Here is a 24,993-nt window from a genome sequence, read left to right on the forward strand (position 1 = left end):
GTGATTTCAGTTTTGGTGGGCAGACTTATAAATCTATGATTTCTTAATATGTGGGAATTACCTGGTCTGGTTTTTCTTTTTCCTCTCGTCACTGTTGTTCTGTCATGCATTCTCAGTGAGAGATTCTGGTGGCAGCTACTATTTACATTGTATGTAAGTGCGCACAGCTTTCTTTCCCAGCTCAAACATGGGGCACATCTACACTGACCATTTAATCCAGGGGTCCCCAAACTTTTTAAACAGGGGGCCAGTTCACGATCCTTCGGACCATTGGAGGGCCAGACTATAGTTGGCCACCGAGCAATAATAATAATTACTAATAATAATAAAAACAACAACAGTAATAAAAAAGAGAGTTGGAAAGACCCTTTGGGCCGTTGAGTCCAATCCCCTTCTGCCTTTGTGCACCGAAAGCACAAGCAAAGCACCTCTGACAGATGGTCACCCAGCCTCAATGTTAATAATAATAATAATAATAATAATAATAATAATAATAATAATAATAATAATAATAATAAAGAGGGTTGGAAGATGACCCCCTTGGGCCATTTAGTCCAACCCCTTTCTGCCTTTGTGCACAAAAAGCACAAGCAAAGCATCCCTGACAGATGGCCACCCAGCCTCAATGTTAATAATAATAATAATAATAATAATAATAATAATAATAATAATAATAATAATAATAATAATAAAGACTCTGGCAGAAACCAGTGCAGGTGGTCCCAGTGGTGATGGGCACATTGGGTGCCATGCCAAAAGATCTCAGCCGGCATTTGGAAACAATAGACATTGACAAAATTACGATCTGCCAACTGCAAAAGGCCACCCTGCTGGGATCTGCGCGCATCATCCGAAAATACATCACACAGTCCTAGACACTTGGGAAGTGTTCGACTTGTGATTTTGTGATATGAAATCCAGCATATCTATCTTGTTTGCTGTGTCATAATAAAATAATAATAATAATAAGGGTTGTAAGAGAAGAAGAGACCCCTTGGGTCATTTAGCCCAACCCCCTTCTGCCCTTGTGCCGTGGGGGCCGGATAAATGGCTTCGATGGGCCGCATCCGGCCCCCGGGCCTTAGTTTGGGGACCTCTGATTTAATCCAATCTCAGATCGGTATTGAAGAGAGTGGTTTTTCTGTGCAGAGGATTACATAGGAAATCCTGTGACCAATTTGAGGCCTGGGTAGTGATTACACAAACCACAGCACCTTGATGCACATTAAGGGCTTTCTTTGTCACACTTTTGTGGGAGTTTGTTGTCTGGCTATGCAGTTTGGCTAGCTGTGTTAAGTGATCACTAAAGATACCCCCAGGGTTTTCTACTCACAAAATGTCAGCTGTGGCAGCTGTAGTAGCTATTTCAGGTTGTTTAACAGTCTTCCTGAATCTTCATGTCATATTCTGCAATCCTTCTAATCCTAATCCTAACTCCAGCCTCTTTGCCACTTCTCCCCACTTTTGGCTACCACCAGCTGCATTCAGATCAATTTAAGAAATGTTTATTTCTTAAAACTTGATTACATGCAATGAGAGGCAAGCATTCCTCTTTGAATTTCTCACAACCCAGAAAAATAAATACATTTTAAAATAGAATATATCAAAAAAGTATCCATCCATCTATCCATTAATTTAGTTATACCCTGCCTATTTCAGAAAACGGGGATTCAGGACAACTTGTAAGAGAAATATGAGTACAAATTCATGTAGTTGTCAGCATGGTCCTGCAGTTGCTCTTGGGTACAGGGGTGATTCTGGGAACTGTGTTGCTCATTTCCTAGCACAGGACATTCATTCTCCATAAAATAGCTGGTAGGTGTTCATTAGTATAACACATACAGGGAGATCAAATGTCCTCCTCCCCATCAGTTACTGCATCACTGATAGAAGCTATTTTTCTGGTGCAGTACCAAAAGCAATTTTCCCAGAAGCCAGCTCTTCCATCTGCTCACTCCAGTAGAACAGAATCTGGCTGTGGAAGCAGTGGAGCAGAAGGTAGCTTTCCTTTTCTACCCGAGAAGTAGCCTCCAGGGAAAAGGGCCATCAGAAAAGGCTACAGTTGCCACCAGCTGCACACTGTTAAAAATGATTGTAGACCTGTCAGGAACTTAAGAGTTCCTAGAGGGAAGAAGAATGGGGGAAATTACTCTCTGAACACTATGCCCCAAAAGCCCCAAAGCGGTAGCGGAAAGCTGTTGGTCTTGCTTGTCTGGATAAGCCCTTTTATGAAAAGTGTGCTCCAGCTTTTGGTACAAAGGATTTCTGCTGGAGAATCCAACGACTCCGTTTAATTATCAAGTTCATTTTAAAAGTGATCTCGATCCTGTCTCTTGAATATGCTTTCCAGTGAACTCTGCAAATATAGGGCAGCTTATGATAGGAAACCCAACTGTGAAGCAGAAAATCCAGCACACACAACACCACTGGGACAGTGAAAGTCATGAGCCCATGCAGGTTCTCATTATAGCACCTTCAAGAGCACTTTAAAATCATGACCTACTTAAATTACTTTTCCCTGCTGAAAAATGAAGATGCTTCTCTAGCTGTTTGCCTCTCTTATATCATTAGGATGTCTGCATAACAAAACAAAAAGATACTATTTGAAAAGAAGTACTGATATCTTCAGCAGTACAATCTTGTTCATGTCTCCCCATATGTGAATCCAGCTGTATTATAGTATTATCTGGGTTTTTGTTTTAGTACCAATATTCGAATACATAAGAATGGCCATCAGATTGAAAAAAATCAATATACAGTGTTCCCTCACTACTTCGCGGTTCACTTTTCGTGGATTTGCTGTTTTGCGGTTTTTCAATAAACTCTAAAAAAAACTATTATAAATAATAAAAAATTACAATTTACAGCCAAAGGAAGGGAGGAAGGAGAAACCAATGGGGGAGAAAAGGAGCCCAAGTGGCAACAGGAGGAGAAGGAAGCAATTTATCAACACGCGATTGGTTGATAAAGACTTAAAATAGTGTATAACTACTAAAATAATGTATAAATATTAAAATAAATGCAATGTCCCTACTTTGTGGATTTTCACTTATTGCGGGTGGTCCTGGAACCTAACCCCAGCGATAAGTGAGGGAACACTGTATATCCCCATACTAAAAAAGGGAAACACTATAGAATGCTCAAACTTTCATACAGTGGCACTTAATTCACATGCCAGACTGGTTCAATATTGGGAAAGGAGTATACTTTCACCCTACCTATTCAACTTGTATGTAGAACACATCAGGCGACGTGCGGGGCTTGACGAATCCAAGGCTGGAGTTAAAATTGCTGGAAGAAACATTAACAACCTTAGATATGCAGATGATACCACTCTGATGGCTGAAAGTGAGGAGGAGCTAAGGAGCCTTATCACCAAGGTGAAAGAAGAAAGTGCAAAAGCTGGATTGCAGTTAAACATCAAGAAAACCAAGATTATGGCAGCCAGACTGATTGATAACTGGCAAATAGAGGGAGAAAACATGGAGGCAGTGACAGACGTTATATTTCTAGGCGCAAAGATCACTGCAGACGCAGACTGCAGCCAGGAAATCAGAAGAAGTTTACTGTTTGGGAGGAGTGAACCTCGATAAAATAGTGAAAAGCAGAGACATCACACTGGCAATGAAGGTCCGCATAGTTAAAGCAATGGTATTTCCCATAGTAACCTATGGATGCGAGAGCTGGACCATAAGGAAGGCTGAGCGAAGGAAGATAGATGCTTTAGAACTGTGGTGTTGGAGGAAAATCCTGAGAGTGCCTTGGACTGCAAGAAGATCCAACCAGTTCGTACTCCAGGAAATAATGCCCGGCTGCTCACTGGAGGGAAGGATATTAGAGGCAAAGATGAAGTACTTTGGCCACATAATGAGAAGTCAGGAAAGCTTGGAAAAGATCGTGATGCTGGGTAAAACGGAAGGGAAAAGGAAGAGAGGCCGACCAAAAGCAAGATGGATGGATGGTATCCTTGAAGTGACTGGCTTGACCTTGAAGGAGCTGGGGGTGGCAACAGCCAACAGGAAGCTCTAGCGTCTGCTGGTCCATGAGGTCACGAAGAGTCGGAAGTGACTGAACAAATAAACAACAACAACAAATTCAAATAACTTCATTCTTTCCCATTTTAATAAGGAAAAAGGGTAAAATGCTGTTGTATTAAAACATCAATTTGTCCTTTCCTTTGATTCGGCCAACTGATGCTCAAGCATTGTTGGAAACTAAATAGAACTAGGTATGATCAGTCTCTGGATAGGAGTCTACTGTCACACCCTTAGCTAGCTTCTGAGGTTTTCAAATGAAGAGTAAACTATAAAGAATTCCATACATACATCATGACACCCATTTGTTTAGTCTGTGTCATTTTCATATAATTCCATGTTTATTTCTTTTTGTTCGGTCTCTGTGAGAATTCTTCATTTCTTTTAAACAGGTGTCTTCCTAAATGAATCCCGTTTTATAGTGTTTATTCTCAGCTAATGCCATCCTTAGCGATACTTTTTTTCCTTTACAAAATAAGCTGTTACTTAGTTCATGACAATATACGTAAGTCGACCTCATATGAAAATCAGGACAGGTTTGGGGAACAAAATTACAGATTTTGATATGGTCATTTCATAAAGGGGAAAGCACCAGCATTGCCTTAGGGGACCCACCAATCATTGCCGCCACCATTTCCCCACCCAGACATTTGAAATAGCCACAGCAGAGAGTTGAGGGATTCTACTTCTCTTAGGTTCTCCCAGAATAGTTTTTTTTGCCACTTTACTCAGGGAGGGGGATGGTTCCTTTTTTCAATAAGAGTGAAGGACCCATTACATTGACCCATGGATAAATCAACTCAGGTTTTTTGGAGCAATTTTTTGACTAAAATTTCTATTTTTATCATTTTTTTTAACTTTAGTTCTCCTGATATAAGGACTTCTACATGATTTATACTTATACAGTATGTAGCTTTCAGCAGTTTTTCAAATAATGTCTCTATCGAAACACAAAACCGTCTGATAAGCTGAGATGCAATAAAAATAGTAATATAACTTGTTCAGGTGTTCCCTTCGTTGTGGTGGTGCAATGGGTTAAACCCTTTTACTTGCCGGACTGCTGACTTGAAGTTTGGGTTGCTAACCTGAAGGTTACCGGTTCGAATTTGGGAAGAGTGCGGATGAGCTCCTTCTCTCAGCTCCAGCTCCCCATGTGGGAACATGAGAGAAGCCTCCCACAAGGATGGTAAAACATCAAAACATCTGGGCGTCCCCTGGGCAACGTCCTTACACACGGCCAATTCTCTCACACCAGAAGCAACTTGCAGTTTCTCAATTCGCTCCTGACACAGAAAAAAACCCTGTTCAGGTGTTGCCTTCAAATCAACACATGAGAAGGGGAGCATGTCACCTCCCCACCCTGATACCAAGCTGTGAATCTAAAGGGTAGAGCATCCAATATTTGTGGAGAGCTGCAATGGATGTCGGCCAGAGCTAGTGTTTCCTACCTTGTATTATTGATGTAATCCTAAAAGAACACTACAGATAATGCTTTCCTCTCTGACATATTCAGTTCTTTCAAAAACTCTTATACAGTTATCCTTAGCAAAAAACATCCTTTGTGATAAAAATTTTATAAGCCATCTTCGTCAAATACTTTTAAGAATTTTGCCATTCCACCACATATTTATCAGTTGCTTAAAATCTATTCGCAACACCCAGAAACGTCCAGTTGTATCAATATTCAACTGGTGAGTCACACAAACCAGTCTAAGATGAGTCACACCGTCAGGAAGCTTGGAAAAGGTACTTTTTATGACTATAACAGATCGTGGTGGCTTTGAGATTCCAGTAATTATAATCCAAAAAGTAGCATTTCCAAGCTCGCTGCCAGCACAATTTTGTTGTTTTTATGGAAGGAAGGAAGGAAGGAAGGAAGGGAGGGAGGGAGGGAGGGAGGGAGGGAGGGAGGGAGGGAGGGAGGGAGGGAGGGAGGGGGGAGATGGAGAAAGATAGTCATATACTCTTCAAAATTAGGGTGTCCTGTGTTGCAGGTTTGTATTAAAACAGTCCTACATCTGAAATAATGGCACAGAGCACTGTTCAGACCCCACAGTGCATTTGATTTGTGCCAGAAGACTTAAGCGATGCCTCCAGTACATAACACAATGTGTATATTTTTACACGGGTTTATGAAATCCAATAAAAGATTAAGCAGAAATTATTTCCTGGTGCAATTGACTTGTATTTTTGCACCAGTATTAAAATGTAGGCACTTTTAACACCCCACCCCCTTTCTTATTGTGGCTTGTTCAAAACACCTGCCTTTGCGCATCCTTGCCATAATGACATCTGCTAAGAGTGTTACAAAATATGCATTTGAATGGTCCTGAATGGCAAGATTTTTTGTCTAGATGTTATCAATTTGTATTCTATCAGGCTAGGAAATATCTTACTTTTCAAAATTTGTCTCGAGTAACTGTACTTGTTTTTGGTCTGGCCTCAATTGCTTTATGTTTTATTATTTTTAATCTAATTATTTCTTCTTATTTTTAAAAAAATTAAATTTCTTTCATGAAACATGCATGAACCAAAAATGTGACTCTAGGAGAGTATTGCTAAGTTGTGCTGATGTCAATTTCATACTGTGATATTTTTTTTCTCTATATATCTAGATATCAGTATTTCAATATATAACGATGTGCATGTTTTCCCCCCTTCTCCCGCTGCATGCAGGGATTCGGGTTCGTAACTTTCGAGAATAGTGCTGATGCAGACAGGGCCAGGGAGAAATTACACGGCACCGTGGTAGAGGGCCGTAAAATCGAGGTGCATGTCTTCAGTAATTCAATTTCTTCTTTATATTTATTCCTTTTGTTTCTTTTTTTGTGTCTTGCCTCACTTATTTCACATTTGGATTTCTGTCTTGTGTGTATATGTGTGCGCGTGTGTGTGTTTGTATCTCTGTGTTTTTTCACTCCCTATCCTTTGCACTGAAATGTATAAAAATAACGCCCTCCACCCAAATATATATCTATATGTTTTCTTATTTTTAGGTATTATTTCTTTTTTCTTTTCATTTTTCTTTCAGTTGGTTTCCAACCCAGTCCAAATTTTTGCCCTTCTGCTATCTTAATTTGCCTTTGCTTCAGTTTATGAGGCTCCGAATTTCTCTAGACACACATGATCAAAACAAATGAAAAGAGCACTGTCCATCTGGTAACTTGGTATCTAACAGCAAAGAAGGGGGCTAGTCAGTATCTGTCTTTTTCTCAGATGCCAGTTTTCCTACATGAGTGTGACATTTAATAAATGGGAGGAGTGGAAAAACCAGAAAGAAATGTATTGGAGTATGTTTCTCGATATAGTTCCAGTATTCAAATATACACTCAAAATTAGCTCTAGCAATGTGCATAGAGTTTGATAACAGTGTGTAGCTGATGTTACCTGCATGGTGTAGGTGGGTAACTCCTTAGAGATTAATTTTCTGTTCCCTCACATTGAAGGCTAACTGGCCCCTTTTTCTGCTCCCATCATTTCTAAGGGGAAAAAAGTGCTAAATATAAGTGGGAAACATTTAAAAGCCGCAGTTTTGAGTAAGATGTCTGCATATTTTGCTTTTTTGTTTTGTTTTTTGTTTTGTTTTTGTTGTTTTATTTCCCTTTTCAATGGTTTAGTGTTTAGGGCCCTTCACTTGACTCACTCTTTCCATGGTAACTATACACAATGCTGGCGATGGTACGAGTTGGCGGTAAGTGAAATCAAAAGTGCTAGAGGAGAAGCTTATTTCTTTTCTCTTTTTTAATGCAAAACAAAATTAAGAAAGAAAAAAAATCCATCTGCCATTTCACATTAACACTACAAAATGTGATTTGACTTGTTGTTTCCCCCATTCCTTTTTCCTTTCCCACCCCACTTTTATTTTCAACGCTGTTGAGTAATGCCGCCTGGACTTTGGATGTACACACTGTTTTGTGTAGTCTGAGCTGTTTGATTACTGATTTCCTGGTGATTTCCCTTGCACATCTTACTCAGAGTTACTGAACTCCAGTTTGGCTGGTTTTATTAATGCACCCATACCTTTCCTTTCTCTCTTTTCCACCTTCCTTTCTCTCTTGTTCTTCCTCTCTCCAGACCTATGATTGTTCTCTCTTTCTCCCTTGCCATTTTTTTTAATTCACTCAGTTAAATGCAGCTGTTGGTCTCTGCTGACTGGTGGTTTCTGATTGATTTTGGCCATTTTTCCTTTAAGTGGTTGTATTGCACTCTGCTGTAGCAGCTGATTTCAGGCACTTGCTCCATCTTAATGATTGTCTGTGAGACCTCTCCTCCCTCTTCCTTTCCCTAGCCCCATTAATCGACTGTTGTTGTTGTTTTTCTTTTTATGTGTGTTTTAATGGCATGCTCTCAGTCTCATCGTTGTTGTTTCCCATTCTTTCTTTTTAAATGTGTAATGTTGATATTGTTTGAGGGCTGAAATTAGAGTAATGAGATTCCAGGCTCCCTTTCTCTCTGCTCAAGTTTTCCTAATCAAACAGCAAAGGGCATCTAAACAGTTCCCTTTGCTTACTTGGCCTTGCAATTGGTGTGCTACTTGGTTCTGTTGTCACCTAGGATTTTGAAAAGTCGCTGATTCTAGCTCTGCCTTCACCCTCTGTGCAAGAGCTCCAAGGCTGTTCCTGACACAAGGCTGCAGTAATTTGGCAATGCCCACCTCTCCCATGTTTTACTAGCACCATCTCTGCTGTGACACCCACTTGCTGCAGTGCTTTGAATGCTTCAGGCTATAAAGAGCTCAGTAATGAGAGTGGAGGACACTAGGACATCAGAAGACTCCTTCTAAATTTCTTAATGATATGCACTTAATGATATTCTCAAAAGTTAGCAATTGGAAATGGATCTGTCTTGGTATTTTTGCTTCAGAAACCAACGCCCTTTCGGGGTGGAAGGAATTAATCCAAGGCACCTGGGATCTAAGCTACCCTTCTGCCTAAATAGCAGCCTTTGCTGTGATATTAATAGGCCACTGCAGTTCAATGAAAGGCTACTAAGAATAAGACAGTTGTTTTTGTTCAAAGCTTTGTATCAGCAAACTGATCATGAAGAAATATCAAGAAAAACATTTCTTCCCACTCGATCAGAAGAGCATTAAAAATACCTAGTTTAGGGATGCCTGTGAAAATCTACTCTTTTTGGCCTTTTCTTTAATGCAGAATTAAAATTCCATAATTAAATTTTTAAAATATTTTAATATCTAATTTAATGATAATCTGTAAAAGTAAATTTAAATATGTTCAGTTAAAAATTTAAATAACTATAACCAAAGAGCCTTCCACCATTTTCGCTAAAGTCCTATGCTTCCTTCCCTCTCCACCCTTCCCCCTTTTTGCTTTCAGGTTAATAATGCTACGGCACGAGTGATGACAAATAAAAAGATGGTCACACCATATGCAAATGGTAAGAGGAAATGCTGATTCTAATAATGAACAACAAAGGTATGAGGGGAAAAACAAATAAGCATGGGGTCAAGTTCTTTATGCTTAGATTTCAGTATAATGGAAAGTTTGTTTGAAAATGGTTTTTAAAACCTGTCTGCTTTATGTTTGTAAACAGATCATTTTTTGAAGTGTAAGAGATACCCCATCATACCTGTTGAACTGAGATAGTCATTGAAAGGAAAGTTATTTTAGATGTTAAATATAGATTAATAATTTTCAGTAATGACTTTGAAAAATTCTTGCTGTTCACTTTTAAATTGGTGAGAAATTATGTATAGAGTCGTTTTTACCACCATTGATAGATATTGGACATGATGCTCAAACTATGCTAGCAGGGTGCAACATTTGCTGCTCCATTCTTTGATAAATCAAAGAAATAACTTTAGAAGAAAATATGAGAATAAGAAAGAAAAAAAAACAAAATCCTTTGTGTTACTGAGTATTGTGCTAAAGAAACAAACGATTGATTTCAAGTTACTGTTTCTGGGCGCTTCTGAATACAACATGGTTGCTCATCTTCTTTTTTTAAAAAACAGAATTCTAAATAATTCTTCTTGTAGTGTTCAGACATGTCCCTTTGGAACCAAAAGGAGGAGAATAATAATAATAATAATAATAATAATAATAATAATAATAATAATAATAATAATAATAATAAGTAGTAGTAGTAGTAGTAGTAGTAGTTTTATTTATTACCTGCCTCTCCTGATGGTTTGAGGCAGGGTATAACGAATGAACAAAAAATACAATAAAATAAATAGATACACACACACATATGAAAACTTATACCAAACACAGATACGGAATTGACATTGTTTAGCTGCCAGAGTTTTTCTGGCAGGTCATTCCATAAATGTGGGGCAGCTGATGAAAAGGTCATTTGGGTGACAGTTGCCAGTTGGGTTCTGGCTGATTGGAGTAGCAGCCCACCAGAGGACCTCAGTGTCCTAATATATCCACTAATATATCTCAGTGTCTTTATATTCTCTCTAGTCTAAAATACCTCAAAAATAAAGCAACATTATCTTCACAATATTAGGTTAACCTTATGTTAAGATTGCTGTAAGGAATTGCCAAATTAGAACCTTTTCCCATCTAGTTCAGCACTGTCTACTCAGATTGGCAGTGGCTATCTACAATCTCAAAGAGATTCCCTTGCAATCTTGTTCTGTAAAGATTTCTGAATTGACATTATCAGAGATGAGTCATGTACATTATGTCCTTTGCCTTCTTCCCAGAAGGACAGCCTTGCACTTGTCAGGTTATTTGTGCATCTATCTCATTACCATCCAATCTGAGTAGCAGCTCTTCAGGGTTTTTGACCAAGAACTTCTTTTGCACTGTTAACTACCAGAAACCCAAGAGATTAAATGTGGAACATCCACAAGTTTTAGCACTGAACAGTGGCCCTTCAAGTATATATATAAAAAGGAACCACATAAGGTACTGACCCTCCAAATTTTTGGATTCTACATCCACAGATTTTAAAGGCAAAAAGCAAACCTTGATTTTGCCATTTTATGTAAAGAACACCATTGTAGCATTTTAGCATTGTATATAATGGGATTTGAGCATTCACAGATTATGGTATCCACAATGGGTTATGGATACAAATACCAAGAGCCTACAATGCTGTTTATTTCTGATATGGCTCTCATCATGTCGAGGAAGCTGATCTGAGAGATAATGGCAGAGATTGGTTAGGATCAACTCCTTTAAACTTGTCCTGTTTTCAGTTTTTGTGCCAGTCTCATTTTCACTGAAGATGAACAGATATGAAATAAGGCATCCCTACATTAGCAGAAGGCCAGTCCTAGGTCTTCAGTGGTAGCCCTGAAATATCTGAGTGAATCTTGTTAAGGCAGGCCTTTCTCTCATTCCTTTAGTTATTTTCATATTATTTATTTTATTTTGTGATCATTATAATATTATCATAAAATCATAATTTCCATATTTTATATATTTATTTGTGATATTTGTAAAAATGGGGGCCAGAGTGATGTTATGGTTTGAGTGTTGGATAAGGACTTGAAAAGTCCAGGATTTGAATCTCTGCTGAGCCATAGAATCTCAATGGATAATATGTTCTTGGCCTCAAAGGAAGGCAATGACAACCCTCCTCTATGGAAAGCATGCCAAGGAAACTGTAGGATAATGTTGCTATAAGCTGACACAACGGATTTCTGTAACACCTTTCTGGAATGTATTAGATGAGGGCAAAAAATTCAATAATGAAACAGCATTTAGTAAAAAACCAATAAAAATTATTAAAACTGTAAGAATTGCTTTCAAAGCTAAGGTATAAATATATGTGTTACATACCCCTTCCTGAATACAGCGAGTGTGTGAATGATTTGCAACTCCAGAAAGAGTATGGCCAGGCATTTGGGAGCAGCCCAGGAGAAAGCCAAGAAGTTAGCACTTCTAAATGTACTATAGCTGCCACAACTGCGCCTGAAACTTCTTGTCACCCTTGAAGAGTAATATCTTGATTTCCACTTTTGCGATACAGATGGGGTATAAATAAAGTCAAAAATGAGACTTGTGAGGTTGGTGATATAACTACCATACTAAGAAGGGGTGATCTTGCCCAAGCAGAATTTCAGAGGTTTCTGGCTCTTTCAAAAATAATTTGTTCTTTCTTACTGCAGTATATCTTACTGCAGTGGTCCACGCTCTTGTTACATCATGAATAGATTACTGCAAGGGCGCTCTATGTGGGGTTGCCTTTGAAGACTGTTAAGAAGCTTCAAGTAGTCCAACAGGCGGCAGCCAGATTTCTCACCAGAGCAGGGTACAGGGAGCGTACAACTCCCTTGTTATGTCAACTCCACTGGCTGTCCGTCTGCTACCGGGCTATAAAGCCCTAAACGGTTCTGGCCCAGCTTACCTGTCCAAATGTACCTCCCTCTATGAGCCATCTAGGAGGTTACGGTCTTCCGGGGAGGCCCTGCTCCCAATCCTGCCTCCTTCGCAGGTGCAGTTGGTGGGAACGGGAAACAGGGCCTTCTCAGTGGTGGCTCCATGGCTGTGGAACTCCCTCCCTAGTGAAATCAGATCAGCCCCCCTCCCTCCTGACCTTCAGGAAAAAGCTAAAAATGAGGCTGTGGGACCAAGCCTTCAACTAGCTATTTACCACTGCAATATGTAAACTCGGGATAGTGCAATGACAACTGGAACGACCTCAGACTATGGTATTGGATTACGTGATTTTAAATTAATGGTTTTAATGCGGATAATGTTTTAGTGGTTGTTTTAATATGTACGTTTATTTTATTGGTTGTATGTTTTTGGCATCAAATTGTTGCCTATATATTTAAGCCGCTCTGAGTCCCCTGCGGGATGAGAAGAACGGGGTATAAATGTGGTAAATAAAATAAATAAATATTAGTATTAGACCTGGAGTCATTTGTTCCTTCACTCTGGCCACAGCCATTAAAAAAAATGATAATGGAAAATAAGCAGTGAGCAGCAAACTTAGTATTTGGCAGAATTGATGGCTAAAACAGAATCAGATGGTATTTGCTTCTTCCTTGTTCTATGACCAGAACATTGAGAAATCAGGAAAGCATTGCCTTTCTTTATGCACACGAACAATCTGCATTGGTATCAAGACAAGAGAATAAGTAACAGAAGCTATTTGGTGAATTGTTGGCTTGTCTCCTCCAATAGATCTTAGTGCTCACCTCTGTATGTATTCTTTTAGGTTGGAAGTTGAGCCCTGTGGTTGGAGCAGTTTATGGCCCTGAATTATATGCAGGTAGAACTGAATCTTCAATTTCTGCCGTTTGAGTGTAATGATGTTTGTTTGTGTTCTCAATCTGCTATTTCTTTATAACCTTTTTTTTACATTTTTTATTCTTTTTAAAAACTAAATTAGCATCCAGTTTTCAAGCAGATGTCTCGCTGGGCAATGATGCTGCAGTGCCCCTGTCAGGAAGGGGGGGTATTAACACTTACATTCCTTTAATCAGTAAGTAGCCTCTATTGGCCCCTGTATTGTTACTGTGCTTGAATAAACAGTGATCTGTTAGCCCTCTTCTTTTCAGTCTGTATAATATGTACTTGAAATGATGGGCCTTCTCAGTAAGAGGCATACTTCTCTGAACAGAGGTCATAACCCTTTTCAGTTAGGATTGTATATTTGCATGCTTACTTGTGGTTGGGGATTCCTCAAGTGATAGGGATGCTGGGAATCAATCAAAGAAGATATGCGTATGGAAGCTCCAATTACTCTGGTATTAGATCTGCAGAAAATGAAAGAGGCCACACTCCAAGGTATATATTATTGAAGCTACTAAACTGTGAGTGCATTGGCGGCCCTTTTGTGACATGCCCAGAAGCCCTTGGGTTGGATTTGTGCCATGTAAATGTCTGGCAACTTCTGGGTATTTGTTTATTGCATTGTGTTTCCCAGTTGCCTTTTCAAGGTTTAGACATCAGTTTGCCCTAATCCAGTTTACTCCAGCATGAAGTGTAATAAAACAGGACCCGAGAGAGAGAGAGAGGGGGGGGGGAACCACTTTGTAAACTGGCACTTTATGATTAATTTTGGCTGCCTTCTGTTGGATTTTTATTACTTTTCTTAAAATTAAATTTAGGGAGAACTGAATGGAAACAGAAGACAGTCTGAAACATGCACTCACAAATTAATCACATCCTGTTGTCAGTTTAGCAGTTTAAAATTAGGAAGCATTTTAAGTGCTGTCCGTTCAAATATATGGAAGGGCCGCCTACCTGTATTAACAACAACTCTTTGTGCTTCTTGGACTCTAACTTACTGCATGCCATTATCAAAACAGGGTGAAGGAATTGGGGAAACACTTTGCAGTTTGTGATAAGTAAGGCATGACCCAGCATTCAATCTCTCGTATGCCAGGTCTCTTTGCAACCCAGTCTTCCTTTCAGGGCCATCGCGTAGCAAGAGGTATGTGATATTATCAAGGCTCTAAGCATGCTCCTTTGCAGGACTGATGTACAACTCTGGAATTGCGTATCATTCTAATCAAAGTTGGTTATTATAAACTAAGCAGCTAGAGTAACCCTTCTCACAGTTTTCCTTGTCCGTGTGTTTGTGTCTCTTTACAGTTCCCGGCTTTCCTTATCCAACTGCAGCCACTACAGCAGCCGCATTCAGGGGAGCTCATTTGAGGGGCCGGGGTCGGACAGTGTACGGTGCAGTGCGAGCAGTACCTCCAGCAGCCATCCCAGCCTACCCAGGGTAAGTGCTTAAAGCCAAACAACAGCACTTGCAGAATCTGAAAGTTAGCTGATTTGATAAGCATAAAAAGTAGAGACGTGATGACTGGCGAGAGTCAGAATATGCCAACACCAGAGCACTCTACACCCAGTTACACAGGGAAAGGAAGTCTGAAATAATACTGTGTGAATGGAATAAAGGAAAATAAATTTAGCTGAAGAAGCTACTCAATGAAGGGCAGCAATTTAAAATAATTTGCCAGTTGCTCTAGCATATGGTAGCAGTTGGCTAGATGGAAATAATCTGGTTTTAGGAAAGAAGTGTTCCTATTAAAGAAAGCCTACAGAAAGGGTGTAGAGTCCATGGCGTGAGGCAGCTTCTGCTCTTTGAAGTCCAGTCCAATTAAGTGACCCAGGAGTGTCACATGTTACTTCTGAGCTTCATTGCACACTCCCCAGGAATAGGACTTAGTGAGGCAGTTACCCACAATGGATTTGCTTTCTAGGGAGAAATTTCAAAAAGGGTTAAAACAAAGATACACGAAATCTGTTTTAAAAATAGGATACATAAAAGGCAGGAAAATGAAGTGCAGTTTCTAAAAAATAAAACAAATAGCTGCAGTGACAACGCATCTGGCTCCCTTTGTTTTTGAATGTTTCCATAGCAGAGAAATAAATCTGTTACAAGAAGATGTTCTATTGTTATTTTGAAGGTGTAGGTTGCTTCACCTTTAAACCTGTTCAAGGCTTGACAGAATGCCAAAAATCCAGAGGATTTTGCTTTAAGATTTTACTTTTCATCTAAGGATGCTGCACATGGGTGTTTTTTGATTGCCATTCTCAGTTTCTTCTCTGAGGAGATCTAAGAAGAAGAAAAAGATATTTGGACTGTGCTTTTTTTAACCTATTTACTAGGAGCATGATCCAACTAATGCTGGTTTTTCTTTGAACCAGAAGTTGGAGGAACTGCACCCTGTGTACCGCATGTGACTCTCAGGAATATTTTGCACTTCCAGGGCTCCTGAATCTCCCTTCCACCTACATTCACCTGGAAACACTTTTAGATGCTTCCAGAAATGAATAAAATGAAGATCCTGCCCCCCTCCCCAACACACTGTGAAAATCGACTAAGAATACCTGAAAATAAAAAATAAAAAACAAGAAATTACTTTGTGGCTTTGCTGTGGTCGGTGTTCAGGGAGTTGCTTTAGAAAGTAGTCCTGACATCCTGCACAGTTATCTATGCCCACAGTGATATTTTCCAAATGTTTGAAGTCATGATAGTTTAGTTATAATATTTTAATAGCTTATGACTACATTGCTTTACCCAGAATGTAAAGCTGGGAGCAGTGTACAATTGCCAGGTCATTGTTTCCTTTACAGAAGAATATAGTATATTTCATTACTCTGCCCTGGGGAGCATCCCTTCTAGAACCAGACAGGGAGAATTGCTGTAATAGTTTATTGAAATGGCTTCTACAGAATAAACACATGGGTATCCCTCTTCCAGTGATCATTATCTGGGTGTTGGTACATAGAAATATATAAAAAAATGTTAATATGAAGGTCATGTTGATGTTATTATCCCTGATAGTAATTACTGGAATGTTCTTAGAAAAGAACTTGCCCGTAGCAGTGCTGTTGGGAGAACTTCCTTTGTGGCTTCAGTGAGATTCAGGCAATTTAAATTCAGTGTCGCCTGTGGTTTCCCTTTAGAGTTTGTTCTTGAGACAATCTTGTTTTTTCTTCGTGTACTCTGTGAATGCACACTAATGGAGAAGCTGCGCCTGCGCAGGTTCCGACGGAAACTCTTCCAAGCTGAAGTTCAAATTTTGGCGGTAACCACGCCCCCCTTCCCAAGGGGCATATAAGGCAGCCCCAGGCGCCCGCTCTCCAGTTCCTTTTTTTCCGCCGCAAGGTTCACTTCGGACTCTTCGCATGTCTACTACTCGTTTCAAGCGTTGCACGCAGTGTGCTGCTAAAATTCCTGACTCGGACGGCCACGCCAAGTGCCTCTTCTGTCTTGGCGAGGCTCATGTGGTCAGTACCTGCCGTTTTTGCCTAGCTCTCACGGCTCAGGCCAGAAAGAACAGAGCCGCTAGGCTTAGAGCGGCGCTCTACGAAAAATCTCTCGCGCCAGAACCGACTCCGTCGACGTCGGGTACGTCGGCGTCCTCAGCTTTGAGAGCTATGTCGGCACCACCAACTAAGCCTCCGGCAGCCAAGGCTTCCTCGGTCTCGTCCAGAGCGTCCAAGACCTCCAGGGTCGCTAAACCGGTCAAACCACCGTGTACTGTGACGACGGCGACCGTGTCGACCCGCTCCGGAAAGGTGGGACCTTCCTCGACGTCGAGCTCTCTGGCTTCGGTGACCTCGATCCGCTCTCGTATCGGTTCCCCTCCGTCCTCCTCTGCTATCAAAATAGCCTTTAAAAGGGCTCACGAGGAGTCTCGTCGAGCGCAATCCGACTCAGCTGTGGTTCCTCCCACACCTGGCAAGTCCTTGAGGGTTGCATCCAAGCAACCGCCGGCGAAGAAACGGCTAACTCAGCGCTCCTCCTCCTCGGCCTCCTCAAAGAAAGACCCGCCATCTTCCTCGACAACTTCCTCGAGAAGGTCTTCCCCTATTGTACCAGCCCAGAGGCCTAGAGATGTTTCTCAGTCTCCATTGCACCCCCTGTCTGATGGGGAGCTGCAGGACTCACCCCACCACTCTACCCAAACGGTGGTTAGGGTGCCGGTGCCGGAGCCCCTTGCGCCGCCTCGCTCGTCGCCCCAACAGCTCTTCCCTCCCACCTCGACACCGGAGCGTGGCAGACAAACGGCTCGCCTGGCTCGGGCAGCCCAGGCCTCAGCCTCTAAGGACATTCGGCCTCCGGCCCTCTCTTCCCGCGAGGCCTTGCCTCCTCCCGAGACTGTGCTGTCTTCTCCCCCTCAGTCCCCCCAAGGGGCTGAGGAGGAAGATGTTGATGTCGACCGTCCAGACTCTGTCCTCTCGGCCTCGGTGGTCTCTCTCGGTCTCGACCTCTCTCCTCCCCACGACGCGTATGAGGCGGACCCGCCTTCTCCTACTGACAATGTTCGTGCTTTCGCTGAGCAAATGGTCAGGATGGCCGACGCCCTGGGTTTGGAGATCAAGCAAACCTCCAAAGCAGTGTCTGACCCAGTCTTCAAAAGGGTGCAGGCCCAAGCTCCGCCGGCCACGCTACTCCCCTTTCTGCCTTATCTGTTGGACGTTATCCAGGCCTCCTGGAAAAACCCTTCCTCCATTCCTCCGACCTCGAAGAGGATCGAGACTTGGTACCGTACCGACGATGATACCCTGGAGTGGCTCAAACACCATCCCGACCCTAACTCCCTGGTCGTTAAGGCCTCTCAATCCTCAGGTCGTCAGTCGAATACTCCGGCCGACAGAGAAGGGAAGCGCTTCGACGCCGTGGGTCGAAAACTTTATTCCGGAGCCCTTTTGCTTTGCCGCATGGCGAATTATGGAGCCTGCATGGGTGCCTACCAACAAATTATCTGGGAGAAGGCGCAGCCCTTCTTCGCTAAGATGTCGGACGAAGACCGCTCCGTCCTCACTACCCTCCAACAGGAGGCAGACTCGCTCGCTCACCACCAAATACAAATGGCGAAGCATACAGGTGATACTGCGGGTAAAATGATTGCCCACGCGATTTCCATTCGCCGCCACGCCTGGCTGAGGTCTTCGGGTCTCTCCTCATCTTCCAGACAGGTCATTGAGGACCTTCCCTTTGACGCGCTCGGACTGTTTCACGCCGGTACCGATGACAAACTCAAGTCTAATCATGACTTTAAAATTCTTGCGTCTAAATGTGGCGACCAACCTCAACCTCAGCGCACTCGCTGGTTCCCGCACCGTTCCCGCCGTTTCCCGCCGCAATCTTTCAGACACCATTCTTTCAGGCGGCCTTCGGGCTCGAACAATCAAGCCCATCACCAACCTCGCCGGGGACCTCATCCGCAAAAGCAACGCGGTCGATCCACCCCTGCTCCTCCGCAGCCTAATCGGCGTACCTGACGCCAACTCCTGCCAAAGCTCTTCGCCCGCTACCGTTGTAGAGCCCACGCTGCCTCGTCCCTTCGGTATCTTTGCAGACCGACTAGCCCCTTTCTACAATCAATGGGACTCTATTACTTCAGATGCGTGGGTTCTCCGCATTGTCCAAGACGGCTACGCCTTAGAGTTCATGGACCTCCCTCCTACAGGTCACGTTCTCCACTCAAACCCTTCCCCAGAGATACTGGCCGAAGTCGAAGCGCTACTGGCCAAAGGCGCTATCCGTCCCTCCCCTCCCGAACTGGACCCTCTAAGTTTCTTCTCCAGATACTTTACAGTCCCGAAAAGAGGAGGCGGGCTACGCCCGATTCTGGACTTAAGGGCACTCAATATATTCATTCGCCCCTCCAAATTCAGGATGGTCTCTATTGCCTCTATCCTCCCGATGCTGCAGCGGGGAGACTACTTTGCCTCCATAGACTTACGAGACGCCTACTTCCACGTGGCGATACGAGAGGCGCACAGACGGTTCCTATGCTTCAAAGTTCTCGACCAAACCTACCAGTTTACCGTTTTGCCCTTCGGTCTCGTCACGGCCCCGAGGGTCTTCACCAAGGTTGTCGCCGCCGTAGCGGCTCACCTCAGGCTACATGGCATCACGGTCTTTCCTTATCTGGACGACTGGCTTCTCGTCGGACCCGACCCGGTTCTTCTCCAAAATCACGTCTCTTTCACGCTGCGTCTTCTAAAATCTCTCGGCCTCCAACTCAATTCCGAGAAGTCAAATCTCTCCCCGTCAACCCGAATCCGGTTCATCGGGGCCCTCTTCGACTCCGTCGCAGAGACTGTGTCACTTCCGTTCGACAGATTCCTGGCTCTCCGCCACCATATCGCCCTTTGTCGATCTGCCCGGAGGGTCAGAGCCCGTATCATTCAGGTCCTTCTAGGCCACATGGCCTCCACGGTTCTCACGACCCCGTTTGCCAGGCTGCGCCTTCGGACCCTGCAAAGGTGGTTTATAGACACTTTCAAACCGTTCCACCACCACAACTCCAGATACCTGTCGGTACCGTCGTCCGTCCGACAGTCTCTCTCATGGTGGATGTCTCACCAAAACGTGTGCAAGGGCCTTCCTTTCCATCCAGCCCCGCCATCGCTAACCATAACCACAGACTCCTCCACCTACGCTTGGGGAGCCCACATGAACGGTCTAACGGTTCAAAATCTTTGGTCCCCGTCAGAGAGGGCCAACCACATAAACTTCCTCGAACTTCTTGCCATTCTCAAAGCCCTAAAAGCATTCTCCCCCCTCATCCGCCACAAGTCCATCCTCATTCAATCGGACAATCTAGTAGCAGTATTCTACATCAACAAACAGGGTGGTACGGGTTCGAGGAAACTAATGCTCCTCTCCTCTCGTCTCTGGATTTGGTGCATAGCCCACGGCGTACAGATCTCTGCAATCCACCTACCGGGCGCCCAAAACGGCTTAGCGGATGCCCTCAGCAGGATGACTTCTTCCTCTCACGAATGGAAGCTCGATCCCGAGGTCCTCGACGGTCTGTTCCGCCTCTGGGGGCGCCCTACTCTGGATCTCTTCGCGTCTCCCCACAACGCCCAGCTACCCCGCTACGGAGCGAGGCTCCCCCCGAACTCTTTCCCCGGCTGCCTAGGGGATGCCTTTCTTCTGGACTGGTCGGCGGAGATGCTTTATCTTTTTCCACCGATTCCCCTCATACCGAAAGTTCTCGAAAAACTTCTCTCGATCTCGGTCACGGCGATTCTCATAGCTCCGGCCTGGCCCCGCCAACCGTGGTATCCAGCCCTTCTTCGCCTCTCCAGAGGTTCGTTTCACCCTCTGCCTCTCTCGCCGCACCTTCTCTCACGGGAGGACGGCAAAATTCTTCACCCGGACCTTTCTTCCCTTCATCTCACTGCATGGAAGATTCTTACCTAGCCTCTCTTCCGCAGAATCTGCGAGACGTCCTGCGGGCAGCCCATAAGCCGTCTACTACCAAGGCTTATTCCTACAAACTCTCTCGCTTTCATGCCTTCCTTCGATCCCGTAACGTCGACACCTTCCCGACCTCGGTATCGGTGGTCCTCGACTTCCTCATGACTCTCGTCGAGAAGAAACTTTCTCTTGCCTCTATAAAAGCTTATCTCGCAGCTCTTTCCTGGTCCTTTCAGCGCCACGGCCAGCCATCTCTTTTTTCTCACCACCTGATCAAAACCTTTCTCCGGGGCTACAATAACATCTGCCCGCCGTCGCTACCACCTACGCCGGGCTGGAGCCTCGAACTTGTACTTTCTCAGCTGTCTTCTGCTCCCTTCGAACCGCTTGCCTCGACCGATCTACGCCTGCTCTCCTGGAAGTTGGCCTTTCTGGTGGCGATCACGTCGGCACGACGGCCATCCGAGCTCGCTGCCCTCAGAGTCGACGAGCCTTATCTTCGTTTCCACCATGACCGCGCTGTTCTTCGCCCGGACATTACCTTTCTTCCTAAGGTGGTGTCAGCCTTCCACCTCAACCAGGACATTGTCTTACCAGCTTTCTTCTCTAACCCCTCCTCTCCTCTCGAGCAAAAACTGCACCTTCTCGACGTTCGGAGAGCACTTCTTTTCTACAGGGATCGTACTAAGGACATTCGTAAGTCACAAAGACTCTTTGTCGCCTATGCCCAGGACAAGTTGGGTAATCCCATTTCTTCCCAAAGACTGTCCCACTGGATCGCTCAGGCCATTGAGTTGGCCTATGAACTAGCCAAGCGACCTCCCCCTCCTTCCATCCGCCCGAGGTCGACTAGGGGCCTCTCGGCGTCGACCGCCTTCCTTAGGGGTATTCCGCTTGACTCCATATGTAAAGCGGCTATCTGGTCAAACCCTCTCACGTTTGTCTCTCACTACAGGCTGGACAGTAAAGCCCTTAAAGACTCGGCCTTTGCAAGATCAGTACTCTCATCTTGCCTCTCCTGACTCTCAGACGTTTTTTCTCTTCATGTTCACCCACAGGTGACTCTCTATACCTCTCCTTCAAGCTGGACGGGGTTTTTCCCCATACCTGCCTCTAGGGATATGTGTTTTTTCCCATGATTGTATTGAGCAGTTGCTCTGTTGCTTTGTACCGCCTCGTTGGCCCTGGCGGATATGCCAAAGACCAAGATGTGTTTGTCCCTCTCCCCCTGGGAGAGCGTTTATATGCACTACGCAATTGTGTATTTTTCTCTATCATGTTTATTGAAAAATTCCTTCCATGTTATGTTCTTCTTCTATGATGCTCATGTTGCATTGCACTGGTCCTTTCGGACAATTTATTGCACTGGTCCCTTGGGACGGTTGTTTTTTCTATGTCCTAATAAACATGTGTTTGGACATTCACTGATTCTCGAGTTTGCCTTGTCCCACCATCCGGGACCTTAGCGTGTTAGTCTCCATTAGTGTGCATTCACAGAGTACACGAAGAAAAAGGACAGGTTGCTCACCTGTAACCATGTTTCTTCGAGTGTACTCTGTGAATTCACACAAACCCGCCCTTCCTTCCCCTCTGGCAAACCTCTCCCTTTCTCGTTGCCTTGGCGGCGTAGGAACTGGAGAGCGGGCGCCTGGGGCTGCCTTATATGCCCCTTGGGAAGGGGGGCGTGGTTACCGCCAAAATTTGAACTTCAGCTTGGAAGAGTTTCCGTCGGAACCTGCGCAGGCGCAGCTTCTCCATTAGTGTGAATTCACAGAGTACACTCGAAGAAACATGGTTACAGGTGAGCAACCTGTCCATATTCAACTGACATTGAATTGTTTGCCAGTTGAAGGCAAACAACAGAGAACAGGCTGCTGTTCTGAGTTACGCAAGTTAATTTGGTAAAATTGACTAGTAATTCACCTTCTGCTATAGCTGGAATCTGAAGACGCTACAGAAAACCTTTTATGTAGAGGGTGTTTTGATTAGAATATTTTGATTGGGAGAGAGAATAGATAGAAAAGACTTAAAGAATTTAAAAGCGGTTCTCTGTTTTTCAATGTTGTTAATCTGGAAAAATGGCAAAATAAATTACAAATAAATAAAATTGACCCTTTCCCACTAGAAACACTGGAAAATAAGGATAAGACATTCACAAATCTAATTAGGGCACTGAAGGAAAACGGTATCAAAAGGATTGGGGACATTATGAATCCCAAAGGAGAAATATTAAAGTGGGATAAAATAAAAGACAAATGTGGTTAAGGGAACTGGATAGTATGGTTAGGGCTGTCCAGTAAAACTCAGGCCATGAAAAAAGAGAAGTAGCTGAAACCCCACTGGATAGAATAATTAAAAGGAAAATAGAAATGGATAAAGGAATGATTGGGCTATTGTATGACGAACTAATCACCTTAACTTACAACAGAAAAACAACCCTTATAGATAACTGGAAACAGGAAAAAAAACTTTACTGAGAAATTAATTGGGTCTTGGATTGATAATATTCATAAAATTAAACATATAGGGATTAAAGAAACCCAAAGGAAAATAATATCCAAATGGTACAGAACCACACTCCAATTAGCACACATAACGGGAAATACTTCAAATAAGTGTTGGCACAACTGTGGGGAAATAGGTACATTTTCCCACATGTGGTGGGACTGTAGAAAAATTCAGAACTTTTATAGAAAAATAATGGAAGAAATAATAGGGAAAGAATTAATATGGGACAAAACTAGATACAGTAGAGTCTCACTTATCCAAGCCTCACTTATCCAAGCCTCTGGATAATCCAAGCCATTTTTTTAGTCAATGTTTTCAATATATCATGATATTTTGGTGCTAAATTCATAAATACAGTAATTACAACATAACATTACTGCGTATTGAACTACTTTTTCTGTCAAATTTGTTGTATAACATGATGTTTTGGCGCTTAATTTGTAAAATCATAACCTAATTTGATGTTTAATAGGCTTCTCCTTAATCCCTCCTTATTATCCAAGATATTCGCTTATCCAAGCTTCTGCCGGCCCGTTTAGCTTGGATAAGTGATACTCTACTGTACATGTCTCTCACAGTAAAGGTAAAGGAAGATAACAATAATTGGACAGAGATCCTAAAATATATGCCATGATAGCCCGAGGATGGAGGGACGATACAAAATGGGATGTAGAAACCTGGTGGGCTTATATATCAGAATATATAATTAATGACTTCATCATTCAAAAGAAATATATATATACAAATAGCCTAAAAGATCAAGATTGGTTCAGGAAATGCACTGTGCAAATTGACAAAATAGACGGAGACGAAAGATACAGCACCTTGAACCAGGCATTCCACATGGTTAAACTGATGTATTGACAATATTTTGAATTGCTGTTCCAGGGGGGTGGAAGGTATGGGGGGAGGGCGGGAGTGGAGGAAACTTTTATTAATATATATTTTTAAGAAGATTAGAATATTTTGATGATACAGTATGTCTCAATATATCACAGAGAGGAAGATTAACAAATTAAGTAAATATATTGGGGGGGGGGGGCTGAGGAGTCATTGTTACTAGGTGACATGTTATTTTTCTCCCCTTAGCATGTTAAAATAAATCATAAGAGTGGGATGATATATTTCAGGGAATAAATTTGCTGAAAACGAGGACACTCATAAACTGCAATGTTATAAAAAGTGGTTTATCAATGTGAGAATTCTGGAATTCACTGTTTCAGGATGTCACTGGAGCAACCAAACACAATTTTATTAACAACATGAAGCAGATAAATCAATACCAGAAATGAAAGACAGACACCAAATTTTTCTCCATCCTATAATACATAGCCTTGTTTTCCCTGTTGAATTAATTGATTTTATATGTAAGAAAGTAGTCTATTTCTCATCAGTTGTGTTTTGCTAGATCAAAATTTGAATGTAAATTTCTTCATAGGAAGTGGATAGTGACTTGGATACTATTTGATATCCATATATCCACAAACTTAAGCAAACATAAACATCACTGTAGAACCCTGATGATACAAAGGCAGACTTATGGCCAAGGTATTCTGGCCTTGTTGTTTGTAACTTCCTATAGGTGAGTGTGTTCTGGGCAGAGTGGGAGAAAGTTGACATCATTTTGCACTCCAGTTGGCATATGGAAAAATATTACACGTAATACTGCCTCCTTCCTCCTAGCCTGTGATAACATTACCTGGTAAGCCAGATATATGCACACAAGAATCTCATATATGGGGAACTAATGCTTTTAATGTGAGTGATTTAGCATTCAGCTGCCCATGGAAATAAAGCAGGGGAAAGCTGTGCAGTGCTCTAGCATGCATTCATAACCAGG

At 42.8% G+C, this 24,993-nt stretch overlaps 1 protein-coding gene across 14 annotated transcripts in view; it reads left to right on the forward strand.

Annotated features, from left to right (window-relative positions):
• Positions 1-24,993, forward strand: part of rbfox2 (RNA binding fox-1 homolog 2) — a 244,094-nt gene that overhangs the window by 200,969 nt on the left and 18,132 nt on the right. For 12 of the 14 annotated variants that reach the window (XM_016993667.2, XM_062982986.1, XM_008110639.3 and 9 more), the window contains 5 exons: positions 6,711-6,803; positions 9,371-9,431; positions 13,179-13,232; positions 13,353-13,445; positions 14,561-14,693. In XM_016993667.2, coding sequence (XP_016849156.2) covers positions 6,711-6,803; positions 9,371-9,431; positions 13,179-13,232; positions 13,353-13,445; positions 14,561-14,693 — 434 coding nt within the window. The remainder of the gene's footprint in view (positions 1-6,710; positions 6,804-9,370; positions 9,432-13,178; positions 13,233-13,352; positions 13,446-14,560; positions 14,694-24,993) is intronic. The other 2 variants (XM_062982988.1, XM_062982990.1) reach the window with 1 other exon arrangement.

This window comes from Anolis carolinensis, chromosome 5 (genome assembly GCF_035594765.1).
Source record: "Anolis carolinensis isolate JA03-04 chromosome 5, rAnoCar3.1.pri, whole genome shotgun sequence".
NCBI lineage: Eukaryota > Metazoa > Chordata > Lepidosauria > Squamata > Dactyloidae > Anolis > Anolis carolinensis.